The following is a 21,466-nucleotide window of genomic DNA, read 5'->3' as shown; positions in this document are numbered from 1 at the left end:
TTGTTGTACTGTCAGCACTGTTAACCATGCTTCCCGTCACAAGGTCTTAAAAGTTTTGCCACATATGATGTTTTTTTTCGCCCTTTTTGTATTGAGAAAGAGGTTGGCCTTTCATTTAACGTTCAGAGCCAGGCCCTGCAGTTCTGAATGAGTTTTGGGAGAGACGAGTACAGATTTTAGGTCTTATTTTTAGCTAGGCATTCTATCTGTTTTTCGTTTTTGAATCTGAAAAATCAGCACAAACAAAAGGAAATGATATAATTAGGGCAGGGAGCTCGAATGCACCTTTGGGGTTCTTTAAGGTTCTACGCCAAGAATATTTATAAATAAAACAGCATTCCCTGAGTCTTTGTTCAGGCCGGTCTTGTATCTTAGAGCATGAGAGAGAAGCTTTCTACTATCCTGTGAACGTTTGGTTGTCTGGAGGTGGGAGGGTTAATTTTCAGTCGTCATATGGTGTGAACTGCATAGAAATATCTGATTTGACGGAAGTCCATTCTCCTATGATTTTAAAAAGAAAAACACACTCTAGCCAGTGGATGTTTTTAACATACTGGGGAAATTCTGACCAATGTTGTAATATATTGCTAACTTAGTGCAGTAGTGTAGCACTCTATTGTTGAGATTGCTACTGTTATCAATATACTCTTGTTCATAAAATACTCCTGTTGATTAAAGAGAATCTGGATATGCCATCTGGCTTGGTGCATGTCATTGTAATTGCTCGACTGAGTAACTGTAGCAGTAACTGTTAACCCCTTAACATTTCATAACTTTTTTAAAATATTTCTTGGGACAGTATCCTTTTTACAGTATAAGGGAATACCCAATATTTCAAAATATTGTATGCTATTTATTCCACAAGTGTAGCAGATTGTGTAAATGTGATCAATGCTTAGAATTTTCCTGCAAATTAGGCATTCTGCAGAAATGTATTTTCTACTGAGATTAATGAAAAATAAATAAGGTTCACTGAGGACAGTGAATTAACAAATTGTATTGGTTATATTAGTGAGTATAAAGGTGTTTTTTGCTTTCATAAGTGAATTGTTTTTATTTGCTCTTGGGATGTTGGCATCACTGACTCAGCCAGTATTTTTGCTCCTCCCTAATTCTTCTGGAGAAGGCAATGGTGAACATCCTTTTTAAGTAGCTGCATTCCATGTACTATGGGTACACTGCCAGGGAGTTCCAGAAACTGTGAAGGAAGGGTGATATATTTCCAAGTCAGGATAGTGAGTGACTTGGAGATCAAATTGCAGGTTTGGAAGATGCCAACTCGAGCCTTGAGTTACTGCAGTGCATATTATATATTGTGTACACTGCTTCCACTGTGTGTGAATGTTGAAGATAGCGCATGGGATATCAATCCGATGAGCTGCTTTATTCTGGATGGTGTCAAGCTTCTTGTGATGTAGGTAAATAAATAGAACTCATCAAGGCAAGTACATTTCTACAAGTTCTATATTTGTATCTCAGCCGATTCAATTGTTTTCTAGGCTCCCGGCGTGTGTTTGGCAGTGGCTTCAGAAGAGATAATTATGATGACAAGCGGAGTGATGATTTCAGAGGTGGTGGTGATCGTTATAGTGACCGCTACAGTGATGGCTTTGACCGCTTTGATAGAAGAGATGAACGGAGAAGTGACTATGGTTCAAGAGATGAAATGAGGCATGACGATAGAGGTAACTGATCTCTTGCTAAAGTAAATGTTCTAATTTTTTTTCAAAACTTTGAAATACCCTTGGAATAACTCATTTCATTTTGAGCCTTTCTCAGTTGCAGTGAGCTTCTGCTAATAATAAATGTTGATTAGATTAGATTACTTACAGTGTGGAAACAGGCCCTTCGGCCCAACAAGTCCACACCGCCCCACCGAAGCGTAACCCACCCATACCCCTACATCTGCATCTACATCTAGATCTACCCCTTACCTAACACTACGGGCAATTTAGCATGGCCAATTCACCTGACCTGCACATCTTTGGACTGTGGGAGGAAACCGGAGCACCCGGAGGAAACCCACGCAGACACGGGGAGAACGTGCAAACTCCACACAGTTAGTCGCCTGAGGCGGGAATTGAACCCGGGTCTCCGGCGCTGCGAGGCAGCAGTGCTAACCACTGTGCCACCGTGCCGCCCACTTGCCTGAATGTGTCATTTTATGAGTAGATGCTTTATGCACTAATGTCAGTGGGTCTATTTAACTTATCTCTCTCACTTCTGCCTCAGTGGATGCTGTTTTCTCAATTTTATTTTTATTTTTCGTGCTGCAATTTAGAAACTATACTACTCCAGCAAAGTTAGAAAGATTGCTTACAAATTTTGGGACAAAATTGTCATTTCAGTAATTTAGTGCACCTCATTACTCTGATTCCTACCCCAGTTGTGTTCTACATGTGAGATTATCACCATGCTAAAGGTCACATCATACTGAGACTCAACAGTACATTGTTGATCTGAAAAGCAGTTTGTTTCTGAAGAAATTAGCAAATAAATATCTTGCCACAACACACACTCCAGTTAATTGTCTGAACAGATTCCTTTCTTGTATGCAATATTTTTGTATCTTCTGATGTAGCTTCTAACTACAAATAAATCTTGACAGTTTTAAATTAAGGTAATAGATTAGTGATAAAGGAATGTAAAATATGGCCAAATGCTTCTGATTTGGGCTCTTTGGTCAATGATTTCTTGAGTGAATTTGGCATAGTGCAGCATTTTAACTTGTGTTTTATGAAATTGTATCAATAGGTTCCATGCAGAGACCTAAACTGAACCTCAAACCTCGCAGCATTCCAAAAGAAGAAGTTGTCAGAGCTCCTCCAGCGCAGTCATCTGGAAGATCTGCATCCATATTTGGGGCTGCCAAACCAGTAGACACAACAGCTAAAGAACGCGAGGTTGAGGAGCGATTGAAAAAAGAGCAAGAAAAATATCAGCGGCAAATAGAGGATCAAGAAAGAGGGATTAAAGGGGTTAAGCAGCCAAGGGAAAGGTTAGTGAGTCTAAATATACCCAGTCTTCAGGATAAATGAATTGGGTTAAAAATAGTGCAAACATTTTGCTGTAGAAATGGGAATATTCAAGAAGATGTAATATGTTTGGTTATCCTACTGAAATCCAGCACAGCCATTTGCTTTTTAGTGATGCACAACGTTATTCTAACCACTAAAATAATTGTTCATCTTACAAACCTCTGGAAACTCATTAGCATAGTATATAGTCAGAAGCACTTTGCACTGCTTTTAAAATAGTGTTGTCTTACCTGCATTTGTTTATATCTAAAAGCACAAGTTTTGCAGCATTTGCAATTCAAGCGGTGTGGGGTAGTGGGTTATTCAAGCAGCCTGTAGAGTCAGATGTACAGCACAGAAACCGACCCTTCGGTCCAACTCGTCCATGCTGACCAGATATCCTAACCTAACCTAGTCCCATTTGCCAACGCTTGGTCCATATTCCTCTGAACCTTTCCTATTCATATACCCCATCCAGCTGCCTTTTAAATGCTCTAATTGTACCTGCCTCCTCCACTTCCTCTGACAGCTCATTCCACACACGCACCACCCTCTGTGAGAAGGTTGCCCCTCAAGGTTTAGGATGAAAGGGGAAGGATATAAAAGGGACCCCACGGGCAACTTTTTCACTCACCCTTAACCTATGTTCTCTAGTTCTGGACTCCTCCACCCCAGGGCGCAATTATTTTGTCTATATACCCCCTCATGATATTATAAACCTCTATAGGGTCACCCCTCAGCCTCTTGACACTCCAGGGAAAATAGCCCCAGCCTATTCCCTGTAGCTCAAACCCTCTGACCCTGCAACATCCTTGTAAGTCCTTTCTGAACCCTTTCAAGTTTCACAACATCCTTCCAATAGGAGGAAGATCAGAATTGCACACAGTATTCCAATGTCCTGTAAAGCTGCAACATGACCTCCCAACTCTTATACTCAATGTACTGGCCAATAAAGGAAAGCATACTAAATGCCACCTTCACTATTCTATCTACCTGTGACTCCACTTTCAAGGAACTATGAACCTGCACTCCAAGGTCTCTTTGTTCAGCAACAGTCCCCAGGACCTTACCATTTAAGTGTACAAGTCCTGCCCTGATTTACCTTTTGGAAATGCAGCACCTCACTTTTATCTAAATTAAACTCCATCTGCCGATTCTCAGCCCATTGGCTCATCTGATCAAAATCCCATTGTTCTCTGAGGTAACCTTAACTGTCTGCTACACCTCCAATTTTGGTGTCATCTGCAAACTTACTAACTATACCTCCTATGTTCACGTCCAAATCATTTCTATAAATGACAAAAAGCAGTGGACCCAGGACTGATCCTTGTGACACAACACTGGTCACAGACCCCCAGTCTGAAACACAACTCTCCACTACCACCCTCTGTCTTTTACTTTTTGATGATGTAGAGGAGCTGGTGTTGGACTGGGGTGGACCACGCTAAAAATCACACAACACCAGATTATAATCCAACAGGTTTATTTGAAGTACAAGCTTTCAGAGCGCTGCTCCTTCATGAGGGAGTTAGTGGGGCAGGATCATAGAACACAGAATTTATAGTGAAAACTCCAAAAGCTTGTGGTTCCAAATAAATCTGTTGGACAATAACCTGGTGTTGTGATTTTTAACTTCTACTTTCAAGCCAGTTCCGTGGCCAAATGGCTAGTTCTGTGTATTGCATGTGATCGAAGATCATAAGACATTGGAGCAGAAGTTAGGCCATTCATCCCATCGAGTCTGCTCTGCCATTCAATCATAGCTGGTTAGTTTCTCAACCCCATTCTCCTGCTTTCTCCCCATAACCCTTAGTCCCCTCAACAATCAAAAACCTATCGATCTCCGTCTCAATGACCCAGCCTCCACAGCCTTCTGTGGCAATCTATTCCATAGATTCACCACTCTCTGGCTGAAGAATTTTCTCCTTGCTAACCAGTCTACCATGAGGAAACTTGTCAAATACCTTACTGAAGGCCATATGGATCAAATTCACCACTTTGCCTTCATTGATCCTCTTTGTTACTACTTCAAAAAACACAGTCAAGTTAGTGAGACATGATTTCTCACGCACAAAGCCATGTTGACTGTCCCTAATCAGTCCTAGGTTTTACAAAGCACTTGATAACAATACTTGTAACTATTCTCAACCATCTATTAAGTATGGTAATTCAGTGCCAGAGGTTGAAGTGACAGCACTCTAATTTGTTTGCAACTTGGCTTTTTCAGCCTTCAAAAAGTTTAAAATGCAGTGCCTTCACCATTGATATCAGCTTGTGCTATTTGTAGTGTTGTGCAAATTAATCTTTATCTTCTGATCTATGTTTTGAATTCCAATGTTTGTTAGAATACATCTGTATGCAACATCTGTTTTAATATAACTGAAGTATCACAGAAATGAAAGCTGTTAAGTTTAAAATATCTTAAAACATTAATGCAAATAAATAATATTTTGGAAAACAAATCCAAGTGAGTAATAAGGCAAGATAAGATTGACATAGTTTGCAAGTGGTTACTGCAGTCCAGATGCTGTGTTGAATCTGGCCAAGTGGAAATTTGTTTTGGTATTATTGTGTAGTTAACTTGATTTAATATGGTACCTACCATGTAGGGTGGGAAGGAGGGATACTAACATTGGCATGGTTCCAATGTCTGTTGTGTATGGCCAGAGGAATGGTAACAATTTAGTTGTCTCTGACCATTATTTCACATGACAAATTTCTGTACACTCGATTAGAAATGTGCCATAACTAGTATTTGAATTCAAGTTACTCATCTGTCCCACTAGATATTTGTAAAATACATGTTTTTTCTTTTAAAAAATTGTGGTGAACAGAGCATTTTGTGATGTTTGTTTGTTTCTATTGTTACTTAAATCCTTTTTTTGAGTCTACGCTGGTTCGCTATTCCCAAAGGTGCCTGTCATTCCCCACCTACCCACTTGACCCATGGAAATCTTTTAATTCTAAAAGTCACGAAGGTTTGCTGAATAACTCTCGATGCCATGGAGCTGGTGATGTAATCCAAGCAAAGAAAGTGGTGGTCTTCCTGTTGAGGAAGGGTGCACAACATTTAAGTTTGGTCATTTTTTTTTGCTGATCTGTTAATATGCAGTTTTATTCCAAAGGCAATTATCTGCGAGTTGACACCCTGGATTATTTGGAAATGTTCCTATTGCCTTTAATTGACTTCCTGTGATAACCAACAACTCTTTCTCTTAATTAACATGTAAAAACTGTGTGTTAATGCCATTTAGCGATGTACTTTGGTTCAATATAGGCATCCAAGCTGGCGCAGTGAGGAACAGCTGGAACGTTCAAGACCAGCTAGCGATTCTTCACAGCCGACTGATACCAGTGCTTCTGGAGGTCGAGGTAAGACTTAATGTTTACACAGACTATTCAAAAAGTTATTAGGATAAACATTGAGCATTTTACAGTTTTTAAGCTTGTTAAGAAGATTGGTAGTTCTAAAGCGAATGTACAGCTAATGTATTGATGTGCTTTTTTAAAAGTGTTCGCCAGGTTTGCTACTTTAAAAATTGAAAATCTGCCCACTGTAGTGCAAAACTGGAGAAATGGTTCCATGTGGCAAGTTTTCTGTTTAGTTTACATTTGTCAAACTTTACTACATGATTACACTCCCAGTAGTTTGGCAACTGTTCAATGTGTGTCACTTTCACTCAGTTAGTTAGCTTAATCATTTTCATTAACCTTTTAAGTCCTAAAGAACTGTACACTTCACCACATCATTGATTTGTAGTGAAAAACAAAACTGGTAAATGGCTGTCCTTATAATGTCTAATATGATCTGCACAGGACAACTGCTTCAATTTTGTAAACTAATGTTAATATTTTGTTATCTGAAGCCAAAACTGATCTTCTGTTTTTCTTGTACATGCTTACTAATTGTTTTGGGACTACAAAGATAGAAGAATGCAATTGCAAAGCCACATAGGTAAAGCTTCGGCTTTTGTGACGGATTGTTTTGTGAAGGCGATCCTACTCTATAACCTCTCACGGCCATCATGTGTTTTACTTTGATAGAGACATAATTATGACAGTTCTTTTTGTTGATGTGCAAAGACTACGTGCAATGGATCTTTCATTAACACACGAAAGCTCAGAATTGCTTGTCCCCAATATTGCTGGAAAATGGTAGAACCCTGTATCTAATATTTGTTGCAGTGTGTGTAATGAGAAGTCCAGTGAAAACATATGGGAGAAAAGATGAATGTGCTTCCTTTTGAAATAAAAATCTTTTGTCTATCCATATCCTGAGAAAACTATGTGCAGTAAATTTGATTCCACAGAGCATGATCTTCATCTCCTAAAGTGATTTACTTTTGTTTTCTCTACCACCATCATGCTGTTTTAGTTAAAACAGAAAATTTAATATGTTGTAAAGCATGTTGATTGCTAATTATTAGGAAGGTTGTAGGTTTGTGGAGTAATTTTTCACTTAGTATTAAAAATGAACATTCTGAACACCATCCATATTTATGGAGTTCATAAAGATTAGTATCAAGCTTTTTGATACAAGCTTTGTTTTACTAAAATAAATTATTTTCTATCTAATCAAGCTACAGTTCGGAGAGAGAGTGAGAAGTCATTGGACAATGATATGTTCAACAAGGAGGAGGAGCCACAGTCACCAGTGTCCAAATCAACTAAACCAGACCAGATTCCACTTAAGATTGTACCTGCCCCTCCACCTAAAGAAAATGCCTGGACAAAGAGAACAGTTGGAGGTTCCAGTAGTAACCAGAGTGCTGAAGCAGAAGTCACAGCACCTCTTTCACCTGCTAGTGTGCTATCAAATAAACCACTCAGGTAAAGTTGGCAATTTCTCAAAGATATGAACATTCTAATCCAGTTGAGAATTTTTGTAACGTTGAAAAGAACTTAAAAGGTTTTAGATCAATTAAAGGTGGGTGTGTTACATTAGAATATGGTTGGCTTCAGCTGTTGTTTGTGAGCAAGTAGCCTCCTGATACTCATTGTCATGGTTGCATATGAAGAATAGCCACTTGGGAGATGTTCAAGAGCTGCTCCCATCCATTGACTTGCATCTGTGTGTGACTGTGCCTCAAGGAGCGATTTCTATTGTTTCTGGTTTCTTTTGAAATAATGATTTGAGCTGCAACAGCTCACCTTGATGTCTTGAGGTTGAAGGCTCCAGCAGGGCCCAAGACTGCAGGGGGGGGGGGGGTGTCATCTAGTGACACCCTAAAAGTAGGACATCTGCAGTAATCAGGTCAGGGATAGTACTGGGGCCCATCCCTTTTTTCTCTCTGACACCCAGACTCAGCAATTAACTTTCCTTGGGAAGGGAAGGGATCAGGAGGAGGAAGGAGGCTAATTTTTGTTTTTCTTTTCCTAAAATTTAAACAATTATACTGCCATAATGTTACACTCAAGCTTTTAGCTATTAGAATAAATGTTAGGGCCAAAAAAACTGCAGTTGTTAAAATCTGAAGTAGACAAGTAGGAGGATTATCTTCCACCTGGGCAACCTATAGCCCAGTGGACTCAACATGGACTTCTGCAATTTTAAATAGTCTTCCCACCTCATATCCTCTCTCTCTCGTCTCCCATCGCCGCCCCCCCCCCACCACCCCAATCACCTTTCCTTTCCATTCCACCTACCGACCCTTCCAACCGACCCTTCCAGCTACCCACCGGATTAATTCTTCCCATCGATCGACCAAGTCGTAACCACCACCTCTCTCTCCTCACCCAATCTCTCCTCCACCCCACCCCCTTTATCTGCAGCTCCCCTTACCCCTACCTCCATTTCTTGAAGAAGGGTAACACCCGAAACGTTGACTTCTCCACCACCTGATGCTGCCTGGCTTGCTGTGTTCTTCCAGCCTCCTGCTTGTCTAATTAGAATAAATGGGTGGCACAGTAGCTAGCACTGCTGCCTCACAGCGCCAGAGACCCGGGCTCAATTCCCGCCTCAGGTGACTGACTCTGTGGAGTTTGCACATTCTCCCCGTGTCTGCGTGGGTTTCCTCCGGGTGCTCCGGTTTCCTCCCACAGTCCAAAAATGTGCGGGCTACGTGAATTGGCCATGCTAAATTGCCTGTAGTGTTAGGTGAAAGGGTCTGGGTGGGTTGCGCTTCAGTCGGTCGGTGTGAACTTGTTGGGCCGAAGGGCCTGTTTCTACACTGTAAGTAATCTAATCTAAAAAAAATTCATTCCTGAGTAAGAATAAAGACATCCATTTTATATTCCTCCAATGCATTTTCTCCTTATTTTTGTAGTGCCCGTTATAGTTTGAAGCATGAGGTGAATACCGTCTTTAATTTTGTTTTTACAAACAACAGTGAATTTAAATTGTCCTGACAATTATCTTTTCACTTTCCTCCCATACAGTTCGCCAAGTGGTAAAGCTGGCCTAGTTTCACCTACACATACGAACATGAAGACACCATTTAAGGGTATGGCAAGAACTGTACAATAGTAACCTGATTTTTAGGACTCTTGGCATCTAATCATTAAAAAAAAAACTCTCAACATTCATAAAGTGGAAAATCCGTTCACAACAGATAAATTGACTGGTTCCTGTGTTGAATTGCCAATGCTCTGGTTTTCCTTCTCTGGTCTAGCAATTGACTTTCTCTGCGGGACAGTAAATCACATTGTGAAACATGGGCCATGTATTTTTAAAAGCAGTTAACTGCAATCAAAAGTGTTTTGGATTTTTTTTTTCCTTTTGGCCAAATTCTAATTAATTGTGAACTTTTGAAGATGGGTGAACACTTTTTTAAAAATTTGCTTGTCCTTCTGTAAGAATAGCCTTTTAGTGGATTCCAGACCTAACCGTGTGTGAGAAAATCACTCCATATTTCTGTGATAGTGACAGCTAGATTACAATTTAGTGTGCTCTTGTTTAAAATCTACCTATCCAGTTTAAATAAATCCTGAATAGGATATAGCATTCTCATTGTGTGATCACTGCATCCACCTTGAATTTATTCCCATCAACAATTTTTTTATAATGGTACTTAATGACAGTTTGAAATTTGTGTTCTTGGTATATTTTAGTCAAAGTGGAATAGGGAGCTACTAGAGAATATTGTACTAAAACAATTCATTGAAAACACCCATCTCTTCTACTTGCTAATGGACTGGCCCAACCTGAACCAATCTGCACGTTACATGAAAGTATCTAAATTTTTCTATCACTTTTAGATGATAAAACAGAATCTGAAATAAGAGATAAAACTTCACCCAAAGAGCGTGGTGGTGCAAGTGGTATGAGCAAGGGACAAAATGATGGCATCAACAAGGATCGAAGGAAGGAACCAGACAGGTCTGCCTCCTTTTTCAATTGCTACATTTCCAGATTTCCCATGATTTGAAGGATAGTTGTAACTTATTCTCATTTGTGCACAAGAGCCTGGTGTCAAATATTTGTGGAAGCTAGCTTAATTTGGAAGATTTGCTTTGTGTGTTTGTTTTACTGTGTGGTATAATATCATGGGATATGCTGCTGCTCACATTTGTTATCTGCATCGTGACTTTGATAATTGGAAGTAGAACATTGCCAAATTCACCTCTAGATTATAACTGCATACCGTGCACCGCAAAAGTCGGTTGATATTTTCTACAAAAAACCAAGCTTTTCTCAGTTCCTGGCATGATTGTTTCTAGTATATGATTATTAAATAGCAATTACAATTTTTCTTGCACAGGAAAGATAAAAAGGGCCGTGATTCAAAACCTGTAACTGAGCCAAAGAAATATGAAGAATCACCCACTCCTGTAAGTTACAGAGATTGTAAAATAATTGCCTATTTGCACTGTAACATTCTCTTCATTAATGGGGAAATGGGTGTTATCTCAGCCAACATTTATTGAAATCTCTCATTGCCCTGGAGAAGGTGATGGTGAGTTGCTTTGAACCGTATCAGACTGGAGGGTGTAAGGATGCTAGTGGTGCTGTTAGGGAAGAAGTTTCAGGATTTTGACCCACCCTTTGAATTAACAGATTGAAGATTAATATGTTTTCGGATACTAATAACTGATGATGTAATTCATGTCAGAATTTCAGAAAGCTAGATAACTAATGACCTAGATGGTCAAATGGAATACTTACTTCAACTTTCAGCTTGGGGATGGGTGCAGTGGTTTTAAAATGTTCAAGGCTGAACAATGCCCTAGCAAGTGGGTAGATATAATAGTCATTACAGCACAATTTGTTCTTTCAGCTCTCGAGTCCATACCAGCTAACCAACAAAATATCAATCAATGCAACGGTGTTCGAAGTATTAGCTGAAGTAAAAATTTATGGGCAGGCTGTTCTGGAAAGGCTGGTTGTTTTTGAACGCATAAGTAATCTGGTGCATCCCAGTTTGCTAAAGGAAATGGGGATGGAAATAATGTAAGGGCCTGTCATGAGCTTCATTCAGAATGAGAGTGGGAAATGTGATACCTTATAAAGTCATCGTATGAGGAGTGCATTTGTATTTCCTGCTCCATCTGATCAGTTGGTCCTGGTAGCTATTGAACTCGTCCACAGGGGCTCCTTGTTTGGGAATGGCACCAACTTAAACCATTGCTATGGTATGTGAAAATGCTTAAGTTAAGATGGTGGATTAATTGCTGCTTTGAAGGCTGTTTTTCTTTTACACCGTGTACATTATGCATTGCATAATGTGAGCCATTCAACCTCCTGGGTCCTGCTGGGGTTTTTGAGGTTAGTGTTTTACTACTGGGTTGGGCTCCAAGTCAAAATGAATTGGTGTCAAGATACACATCTTGGGCTTTACCTGTGTATAAAATAGTTTTTAAAGGTCATTGTGGCAACTATTTAGAGGACATTTTGAATTTAAGTCCGAGTTATACAGCATGGAAACAGGCCCTTCAGTCCAACTCATCTATGCCAACCAGATATTCTAAACTGATCTAGTCCCATTTGCCAGCACTTGGCCCATATCCCTCTAAACTCTTACGACTCATATATTCATATAACCTTACTCATTATACTTCTAAATGTTGAAATTGTACCCACCTCCTCCACCTATTCTTGCAGCTCATTCCATCCACTCATCATCCTCTGTGTGAAGAAGTTGCCCCTCAGGTCCCTTATAAAACTTTGCACTTTCACCTTAAACCCATGTTCTCTCTAGTTTGACTCCCCTGCCCTGGGGAAAAAATCTTGGTTATTCACCCTATCAATGCCCCTCGTGATTATACAAACCTCTATAAGGTCATCCCTTGATTCGCCAGGGGAAAATAGCCCCAGCCTATTCAGCCTGTCCCAATAGCTCAAACCCTCCAGTCCCAGCAATATTCTTGTAAATCTTTTCTGAACTCTTCCAAGTTTAACAATATCTTCCTATAGCTGGGAGACCAGAATTTTAACACCGTGTTCTAAAAGTGGCCTCACCAATGTTTTGTACAGCTGCAACATAACATCCCAACTCGTATACTCGATACACTGACCAATGGAGGCAAGCATACCAAACACAGTCTTCACCACCCTGTCGACCTGCGATGACTCCACCTGCACCACAAGGTTTCTTTGTTCGGCAACACTCCCCAGGACCTTGCCATTTAAGTGTATAAGTCTGCCCTGATATGCCTTTCCAAAATGCAGCACCTCCCATTTGTCTAAATTAAACTCCACCTGCCACTCCTTAGTCCATTGGCCCATCTGATCAAGGTCCGTTGTACTCATTTGGTGGTTTATTTTTCAAAAAGTGCTTTGGAGACATGAGCTTTTGTTTGTCAAATTTGTAGAAAGCCCTTCAAATATATAAAATCTTTGCAGGTTGTGAGGAACAGAGTTGAAATTCGTGTAGACAAGTTGAAATAGACAATAGACAATAGATGCAGGAGTAGGCCATTCTGCCCTTCGAGCCTGCACCGCCATTCAATATGATCATGGCTGATCATTCCTAATCAGTATCCTGTTCCAGCCTTATCTCCATACCCCTTGACTCCACTATCTTTAAGAGCTCTATCCAATTCTTTCTTAAATGAATCCAGAGACTGGGCCTCCACTGCCCTCTGGGGCAGAGCATTCCACACAGCCACCACTCTCTGGGTGAAGTAGTTTCTCCTCATCTCTGTCCTAAATGGTCTACCCCGTATTTTTAAGTTGTGTCCTCTGGTTCGGCATTCCCCCATCAACGGAAATATGTTTCCTCCTGCCAGAGTGTCCAGTCCTTTCATAATCCTATACGTTTCAATCAGATCCCCTCTCAGTCTTCTAAACTCAAGGGTATACAAGCCCAGTCGCTTCAGTCTTTCCGTGTAAGGCAATCCTGCCATTCCAGGAATTGACCTCGTGAACCTACGCTGCACTCCCTCAATAGCCAGAATGTCTTTCCTCAAATTTGGAGACCAGAACTGTACACAGTACTCCAGGTGTGGTCTCACCAGGGCCCTGTACAGCTGCAGAAGCACCTCTTTGCTTCTATACTCAATCCCTCTTGTTATGAAGGCCAGCATGCTATTAGCCGCCTTCACGACCTGCTGTACCTGCATGCTTGCCTTCATTGACTGGTGGACAAGAACACCCAGATCTCTCTGAACAGCCCCTTTACCTAATTTGATACCATTGAGGTAGTAATCTGCCTTCCTGTTCTTGCCACCAAAGTGGATAACCAGACATTTATCCACATTAAACTGCATCTGCCATGCATCTGCCCACTCACCTAACTTGTCCAGGTCACCCTGTAATCCCCTAACATCCTCATCACATTTCACCCCACCACCTAGCTTTGTGTCATCAGCAAATTTGCTAATGTTATTGCTGATACCATCTTCTATATCATTTACATATATTGTAAAAAGCTGCGGTCCCAGCACGGATCCCTGCGGTACCCCACTGGTCACTGCCTGCCATTCCGAAATGGAGTCGTTAATCACTACCCTTTGTTTCCTATTAGCCTACCAATTCTCTATCCAATCTAGTACTTTGCCCCCAATCCCGTGCGCCCTAATTTTACTCACTAACCTCTTGTGTGGGACTTTATGAAAAGCTTTCTGAAAGTCCAGGTACACTACATCCACTGGATCTCCCTTGTCCATCTTCCGAGTTACATCCTCAAAAAATTCAAGAAGATTAGTCAAGCATGATTTCCCCTTCATAAATCCATGCTGACTCTGTCCTATCCTGTTACCATTATCCAGATGTGCCGTAATTTCATCCTTTATAATAGACTCCAGCATCTTTCCCACCACTGAGGTCAGACTAACTGGTCTATAATTTCCTGCTTTCTCCCGCCCACCCTTCTTAAAAAGTGGCACAACATTAGCCGCCCTCCAATCCTCAGGAACCGACCCCGATTCTATTGAACTCTGGAAAATAATCACCAGCGCATCCACGATTTCCCGAGCCACCTCCTTCAGTACCCTGGGATGCAGGCCATCAGGTCCCAGAGACTTATCAACCTTCAGACCTAACAGTCTCTCCAACACCAAATCCTGGCAAATAGAAATTCCCTTAAGTTCAGGTCCTTCAGCCACTGTTACCTCAGGGAAATTGCTTGTGTCTTCCCCAGTGAACACAGATCTGAAGTACCCATTTAATTCCTCTGCCATTTCTTCGTTCCCAGTAATATATTCCCCTGCTTCTGTCTTCAAGGGCCCAATTTTTGTCCTAACCATTTTTTTGCCTTGGACATACCTAAAAAAGCTTTTACTATCCTCCTTTATATTCTTGGCCAGTTTACCTTCGTACCTCATTTTTTCTCTGCGTATTTCCTTCTTACTAATCCTCTGTTGTTCTTTAAAAGCTTCCCAGTCCTCCGTTTTCCCGCTTATCTTTGCTAAGTTATACTTTTTCTCTTTTAACCTTATATGTTTCTTTACTTCCCTCGTCAGCCACGGCTGCCCATGTCTTCTCCTGGGATCTTTCTTCCTTTTAGGAATGAACTGATCCTGCATCTTCTGCATTATACACAGAAATATCCGCCATTGTTCCTCCACGGTCTTCCCTGTTAAGGTATTGAACTTTGGCCAGTTGCTCCCTCATAGCTCCATATTTCCCTTTATTCAACTGAAATATTGTCACTTCAGATTGTACCCACTCCCCCTCAAATTGCAGATTGAAGCTTATTGTATTATGGTCACTACTTCCCAATGGCTCCTTCACTTCGAGGTCACTGACCAATTCTGGTTCGTTACACAATACCAGATCCAGAATCGCCTTATCCCTGGTCGGCTCCAGCACCAGCTGCTCTAAAAATCCATCTCTGAGGCACTCCACAAAGTCTCTTTCTTGAGGCCCGATACCATCCTGATTCTCCCAGTCTACCTGCATGTTAAAATCCCCCATAACAACTGTAGTAACATCTTTGCGACAAGCCAATTTCAGCTCCTGATTCAACTTACCTCCAACATCCAGACTACTGTTTGGGGGCCTGTAGATGACTCCCATGAGGGTCTTTTTACCCTTAGTGTTTCGAAGCTCTATCCACACTGACTCTACATCCCCTGACTCTAGGTCCGCCCGCGCAAGGGACTGAATATCCTCCCTTACCAACAAGGCCACCCCACCCCCTCTGCCCGTCAGTCTATCCTTACGATAGCACGTGTGGCCTTGAATATTCATTTCCCAGGCCCTGTCCCCATGAAGCCACGTCTCAGTTATCCCCACAATATCGTATCTGCCAATTTCCAAAAGAGCCTCAAGCTCATCCACCTTGTGTCTAATGCTTCGTGCATTCATATATAGAATTTTTAATTTGTTACTGCTCTCACCCTTCCCCTCAACCCTTATTTCACTCAACTTTACAGCATGATGCCTTTTCCAGTTTTCTGTCTCCTTGATACAGTTATCTTTCTTGACTTCTCTTGTTCTAACTACCCCTTCAATTTCCTTTTTAAACATCCAGCTTGTCCCCTCCCCCCCGCTACTTAGTTTAAATGTAGCGGTGTTGCAGCAGAAAACCTGCCTGCCAGAATGCCGATCCCTGTTCTATTAAGGTGCAAGCCGTCTCTCTTGTAGAATTTATGGTTACCATAAAATATACCCCAGTGATCCAAGAACTTGAAACCTTGCTTCCTGCACCAGTTCCCCAACCACACGTTCAAGTCCATTATCTCCCGGTCTCTGGCCACACTAGCCCGAGGAACTGGAAGCAAACTGGAGATAACCACCTTGGACGTCCTGCTTTTTAGCCTTCTTCCTAGTTCTGCGAAGTCTCGCTGTAGAAATGACTGAACAGTTGCATTATTGAAGAATGGAGGTCCACAGGATGTGAAAAATGATGTGAAAATAATTAATCTGAATCAGTAACTGATCAAACAGTTGTTCTAACACAAGTGTTGACTGTCTAAATGTCTGGGTCAAACTTCCTGTTTGGTGACACTTTGTGTGAGCACCTAGGTGAAGACAAGATTTGGCTCAGCTGTGATATTTGATCCTTTGTTGAATAGTGGCAACATTCAGTTTTGTGTCCTTTTTATCTGAGGAAAGATGTTCTGGGTTGAACACAGTCCAGTGAAGTTTCACTAGGTTGGTACTGGTATGAAGGGACTGTCTTATGCGAACCAGCTGAGTCTGTGCTTCTTGGAAAATAGAAGAATGGAAGGCCACCTTATTGAAGCATACAGGATTCTTAGGATAACAGGGTAGAGAGAGGTTGTTTCCCTTTGTAGGAAAGTCTAGTACCAGAAGGAGCAGTCTCAAAGTTTGGGGTCACGCATTTGAGAGATGCAGAGGATTTTCTTCTGAGAGTTGTGAATTGGTGGAATTTTTTACTGCAGAGGGCTGTTCGTATTGGGTCACTAACTCTATTCTGAGAAGTACAGATTATTTTTAAGTATGGGATTCAAGGGCTGTGGGGGGGAAAAGGTAAGAAAGTGGTATTAAGGATCATTAGATCAGCCATGATTTGAAGTACTGACAGAGCAGGCTTATTGGACTGCAAGGCCGCCTTCTGCTCCTACATGTTATGGTCTTCTGTCCAGGCTTCTATAGAGGCTGGTTTGTTGGGTAAATTTTAAAAATGCTGCAGGTGCCAGAGATCATTCCCTAATACAAATAAGACTCTTCAGTCAGAAGAGGAGGGAATTGTGCATTGTGGCTGTGTAATTATTCATCCTGTCTCATGTATTCATTCTGTCTTTGTATAGAAATTCAGCTCAGCCAGCAAATATGCTGCTTTGATGATCGATGCTGATGAAGACGATGACAGTACAGACTAAAGTTCTAGTTGAGGAAAACACATCACTTACCCCTTTTCAGAGAACTGAAAGAATGAACTTCAATTAAAATGTGACTGTTAACAACCCATTTGGCTTACATCTCCCGGAACTTTTTCTTGCATGCTGCTGCAGCCATTGAACATGAAACGTATGGAGATTTCATCATCCATTTAAAAACATGTCAACCTCAGGCTTTTGAGAAAACATTTGTGTGCAGTAGTTAGAATGGTATTTTACATTTGGATATCCCTTATTTTCTTTTGACTTAAGCAGGTAGAGTTTGGCAAAAAAATAAATTTAATAGTGGAAGCAGTGGGCCATGAAATGAGAGAAATTATAACTGTTGGTGCACTTTTTAAGGTAAAATAAAATGGGCTAGTACGATTGGTGCAGATAGTTTTCACAATTTTGGTGCTCCTTCCAAAGCTTCAGATGGTGTTTTAAAAAAAATTAAAAATTGAAAAAAAAAATTTGAGATTCGGGACGCAGTCAGCCAAAAGTTATTATTTCTCTTTTCTGATTTCTACTATGACATCCAAATTAATCAACCTGGTACTGGAGCTAATCTTGAGTTTTTACAATTGTCAGCTGACGTTGCTGAACTCCCAACAATTTGTTTTGCCTTTCTCCCATAAATTTGGATGGGTTATGCTTTCCTTGCTGTCAAATTGCTTGTATTTCTGTCTTCAGGTGAGACTATTGTTGGGGCCAAATATGAATCTTGTACTTCCATCTGTAAACTAATATGCATTGGGGTTAGTGGCCAATAGTGGTGTCTTGTTTCAGGATATCAGTTTCTGAAAGCAGTAATACTAGTTTCTGACAAATATGCATGCATACTGCCACAAAAACAGTTAATGTCCTTACACAGGTTGCGATCGCAACAGACCATCGTTATTAAAGTCAAGATATTACTTGCAGTCTAATTTTTAACGATATTTAGTTAGTGCACCTTTATGATCTGATTTTTTTATATATATAGTTTTTGGAAGTCATTCAAGTCAAAGTTTGAAACTGCAGATTCCAGGCTTACTCGGTTGTGGCATTGTTTTAGTTATATGTACAAGCTAAGACTTACAAACTAATAAGAGAATTTTATGTGCTGATCAAAATAAATTTTATATATGAAAGTGAATTAGACAAGCACGTCAAATATGTTGGACACACTGGGATTGGTTTTTATTCTGTTTTCTGCTGTTTCCATGCGCTGATGTTTCAAGTGCATAAAATTCCCTAATTCTATGTAAAAGGATATCTGGATGCAGCCTGAAGTCCTAGATGTTTGCAAGTCAATCAGAAAAAAAATTGTTTTGACTTGCAAATATCCAATACTAAAACGCTGCTCATTGTACTGGTTTGGTTTCTAGAGTCAAGACTGCATTAGTACACTGGATACACTAATTCCAGTTTTATACAATAATTTAGAGCAATCTCAAAAAATACTTCCCCAACAAATGAGTATACAGGACATTACCCTTAACTTTAGTTCATCTGAAGCAGCCTTTACATAGGTTGTAATAGCAGGTACAGTTGAGTGCTGTTGCAGGTTGAGCATTGTAAGGATAACTTAACACTATGTCTAACCTACTGTACTTGACCTGAATGCAATACATTTCCTGCAAACGAGTAACCCTTCACAGTACAAAAAAAGCATGTACTGTATTTAATTTTTTTTCCAGCTTACTGAGATTTAAAACTCATTGATTTGTAAGGAAACAGAAATATATTCCATTTCATAAGTACTCAACTCAGTATGGTTTACAGCCAATGCTATTCATAAAGGTGATCACCTTTTTTTGTCTGACTTTACAACACATCCTAGCAGAGTTGAAAGGGCTTAAATTCTTACGGCTGACATTGGTGTAGCCCTATGTCTTGCAGAACAAGCATTTTGACAAAATTGCATTCCTTTCCTGAATTTTTAGGTGATCAGATTCGGGCTTTGGAAAAAAAATGCCTGTCTTTGATTCCTTTTGCTGATGTTATTTGGGGCATAAGCTACAAATTTTAAAAATTGAATAGTCCTGAAATTAGATCTCAAGTTCTTTTTCAGCTATGTTGGGTCTGCATGTCATTGGAAACAGCCCTGAGACTTTTGATTCCTCTTTAGAAAAAAAATTGCATGGTTCTATTTAGTTTGAAGATTTGTTTAGTAGAGGAGTAATGAGATTACTGTGGTCACATTGAGAGATATGTGAATCAGGTCTAAACCAGTGATCAGGGCTCTTTGAAGAGCAACTGCATACTGAGTCATTGACAAACCGATTTAAGAAAATCAAAAACCCATATCTTACTATTAATTTGTTTTTGTACAGTACTGATTTACCTGGTCATTAGCGGTTCAAACTGGACTCTTTTTAACAGCTTGTTAAAGCCCCGTTAATTTCTCACCCACTGCTTAACTGCTCTCGAGTAGCAGTGTTTTGCTCTTTTACCAGACTTAGTGTCATTTTATGGCTGCAGTGGTTTGTACTAATATTAAAGCAGTTTCATCTGGTAGGAATAGGTTTGTGAATTCATAATATCAGCTGAAGTATTTTGATGGGCAAAAAATTGGAAATCTTTGTGTATAGTACATTAAAATTGGCTGAAAGAAAACTCAAATTCATAACTCTGAAATTCTTGGTTATACAGTCCAAAAAAAAGTTTGTGTCTTGAGAAATCAAGTTTTAGGCACAGGTATTTATTTGTAAGACTTCTAAGTGAGCCCTTTCCCTCCATTTTAAAAGAATTTAATGATTTAGCTTACACCACATCACCATTCAGAGGACTTATGTAAAATTTGTATAATACCTTCTATTAAAAAAGATTTGTACTCTATAGTCTGCTTTCCAGGAGATGTCTTTTATTATCATGTATAATGCCCCATCAGTTTTCCTTCCAATAAACTAATCTTTGGAATACCTTCACTATTGCTGCTGTTTCATTTTTTTTTGGATTACACTTTTTTAATATAGTTTACTGTGACTCAATTCACCACAAGGTGAAAAAATATTTTTGCAAGCATTCTCTAACCCTCTACTCATCTTGGAATTTTGAACCGTGTACGGGATGGCGCAAGGTTTCAAGTTGGAGAGCTGTTACGATTTGAATTTACTTCCCAAAATTTTCTTTTACCTATTAATATCACAAGACAACTTCAATGTGCTGCCATAATTCCTATGACCAGAAAGCTTTTGTTATCTGTAGCACATTATAGCCTCTATTTTTGGCCACACCTGAATACTTTTTGGTAACAGGCATCCTGTTGAACTTCACAAAATTGAATTATTTATAGAAATTAACAATTGTGAAAAGGATGAAGAATCTGGGAATTTAGTGCCAATAGCTTGAAGAGATTTGGCATGATGGTGGTGCAAAAGACAAGTAAGATCTTGGGGTGTGGAAAACAAAATGTGAAAGTTCTGAGAGTCCAAATGGCTTGTAACGTATCTTGTCTCGATCAATAGAGCCAGTTTGTTTTGGTTTATGTAGCATCTTCTGCAAATGGAATGCCCCATGCTGCTTTGAATAAGTCACTAAGTAACACTTTTTTTTGTGGTGGCACCATTTCTACAAATATTTTGGTACCTGCTCCTCGACTGGTTTTGATACTATAATTAAACCAAAGTCTCTCCCCCTAACTATATCAGTACTGTTTCAGGTTGAGAAATACTTGTATGTCATGTATTACAAGGTTAAACAGTCAAAGCAGCTCGATGAGATCCTTAAAACTTGGACTTACCCAAAGAGAACGTAGTCTGATTACTTAGCAACCTATCAAATCCTTACAATCTTAAGTGCCTCAATCCATCCCTGCATCTGAGCCAGAGCAACAACACTGCCAACATGTGGAAAGTGCTGGGTGTGTACATTAGCTAAGCTTTGTATGTTGATCCAGATGACATATGTAATCCTTGAGGCTGCCCACCAATTAATCATAAAAGCCTGACTATGGCAATTAATGTTTTAATGAGAATTGTATACACCCTGTTTCAACCATTAATTCCTTCCAGTAGAACTGGCAACCTAATACCATGATTGGATTGCTGTGAGTACACATAAATGTGATCACCATATCTGGGGAACTGGTCTTCTGGTACCAAGCAAGTGGCTTTCCTGATTCTGATAGATGTCCTCTGGTGCAGGCACGCTCACTGATGCCACATGAAAAAGTTAGCATATTTTAAAATACATCATTTTTTACCATAACACTCGAGTTGAGCCAACATACTTGTTGAATGAATAATCCTTTTTTGTGTGGAATTTCTTTTTTAAAAATCTATTCGATACTGGAGAAA

The 21,466-nt window shown here is 40.0% G+C and overlaps 1 protein-coding gene across 7 annotated transcripts in view; it reads left to right on the top strand.

Annotated features, from left to right (window-relative positions):
• eif4ba (eukaryotic translation initiation factor 4Ba) overlaps positions 1-20,095 on the top strand; it is a 42,747-nt gene extending 22,652 nt beyond the window's left edge. For 4 of the 7 annotated variants that reach the window (XM_072567338.1, XM_072567339.1, XM_072567336.1 and 1 more), the window contains exons 8-16: positions 1,500-1,685; positions 2,755-2,998; positions 6,295-6,389; positions 6,943-6,972; positions 7,598-7,847; positions 9,396-9,460; positions 10,215-10,335; positions 10,718-10,787; positions 17,115-20,095. In XM_072567338.1, the coding sequence (XP_072423439.1) occupies positions 1,500-1,685; positions 2,755-2,998; positions 6,295-6,389; positions 6,943-6,972; positions 7,598-7,847; positions 9,396-9,460; positions 10,215-10,335; positions 10,718-10,787; positions 17,115-17,186 (1,133 nt within the window). In that variant the 3' untranslated portion in view covers positions 17,187-20,095. The remainder of the gene's footprint in view (positions 1-1,499; positions 1,686-2,754; positions 2,999-6,294; positions 6,390-6,942; positions 6,973-7,597; positions 7,848-9,395; positions 9,461-10,214; positions 10,336-10,717; positions 10,788-17,114) is intronic. The other 3 variants (XM_072567337.1, XM_072567341.1, XM_072567340.1) reach the window with 3 other exon arrangements.
• Positions 20,096-21,466: the final 1,371 nt, after the last annotated feature.

This window comes from Chiloscyllium punctatum, chromosome X, assembly GCF_047496795.1.
Source record: "Chiloscyllium punctatum isolate Juve2018m chromosome X, sChiPun1.3, whole genome shotgun sequence".
Taxonomy (NCBI): Eukaryota; Metazoa; Chordata; class Chondrichthyes; order Orectolobiformes; family Hemiscylliidae; genus Chiloscyllium; species Chiloscyllium punctatum.
The sequence above is the reverse complement of the archived record's forward strand: the minus strand, read 5'-3'. Positions and strand labels throughout refer to the sequence as shown.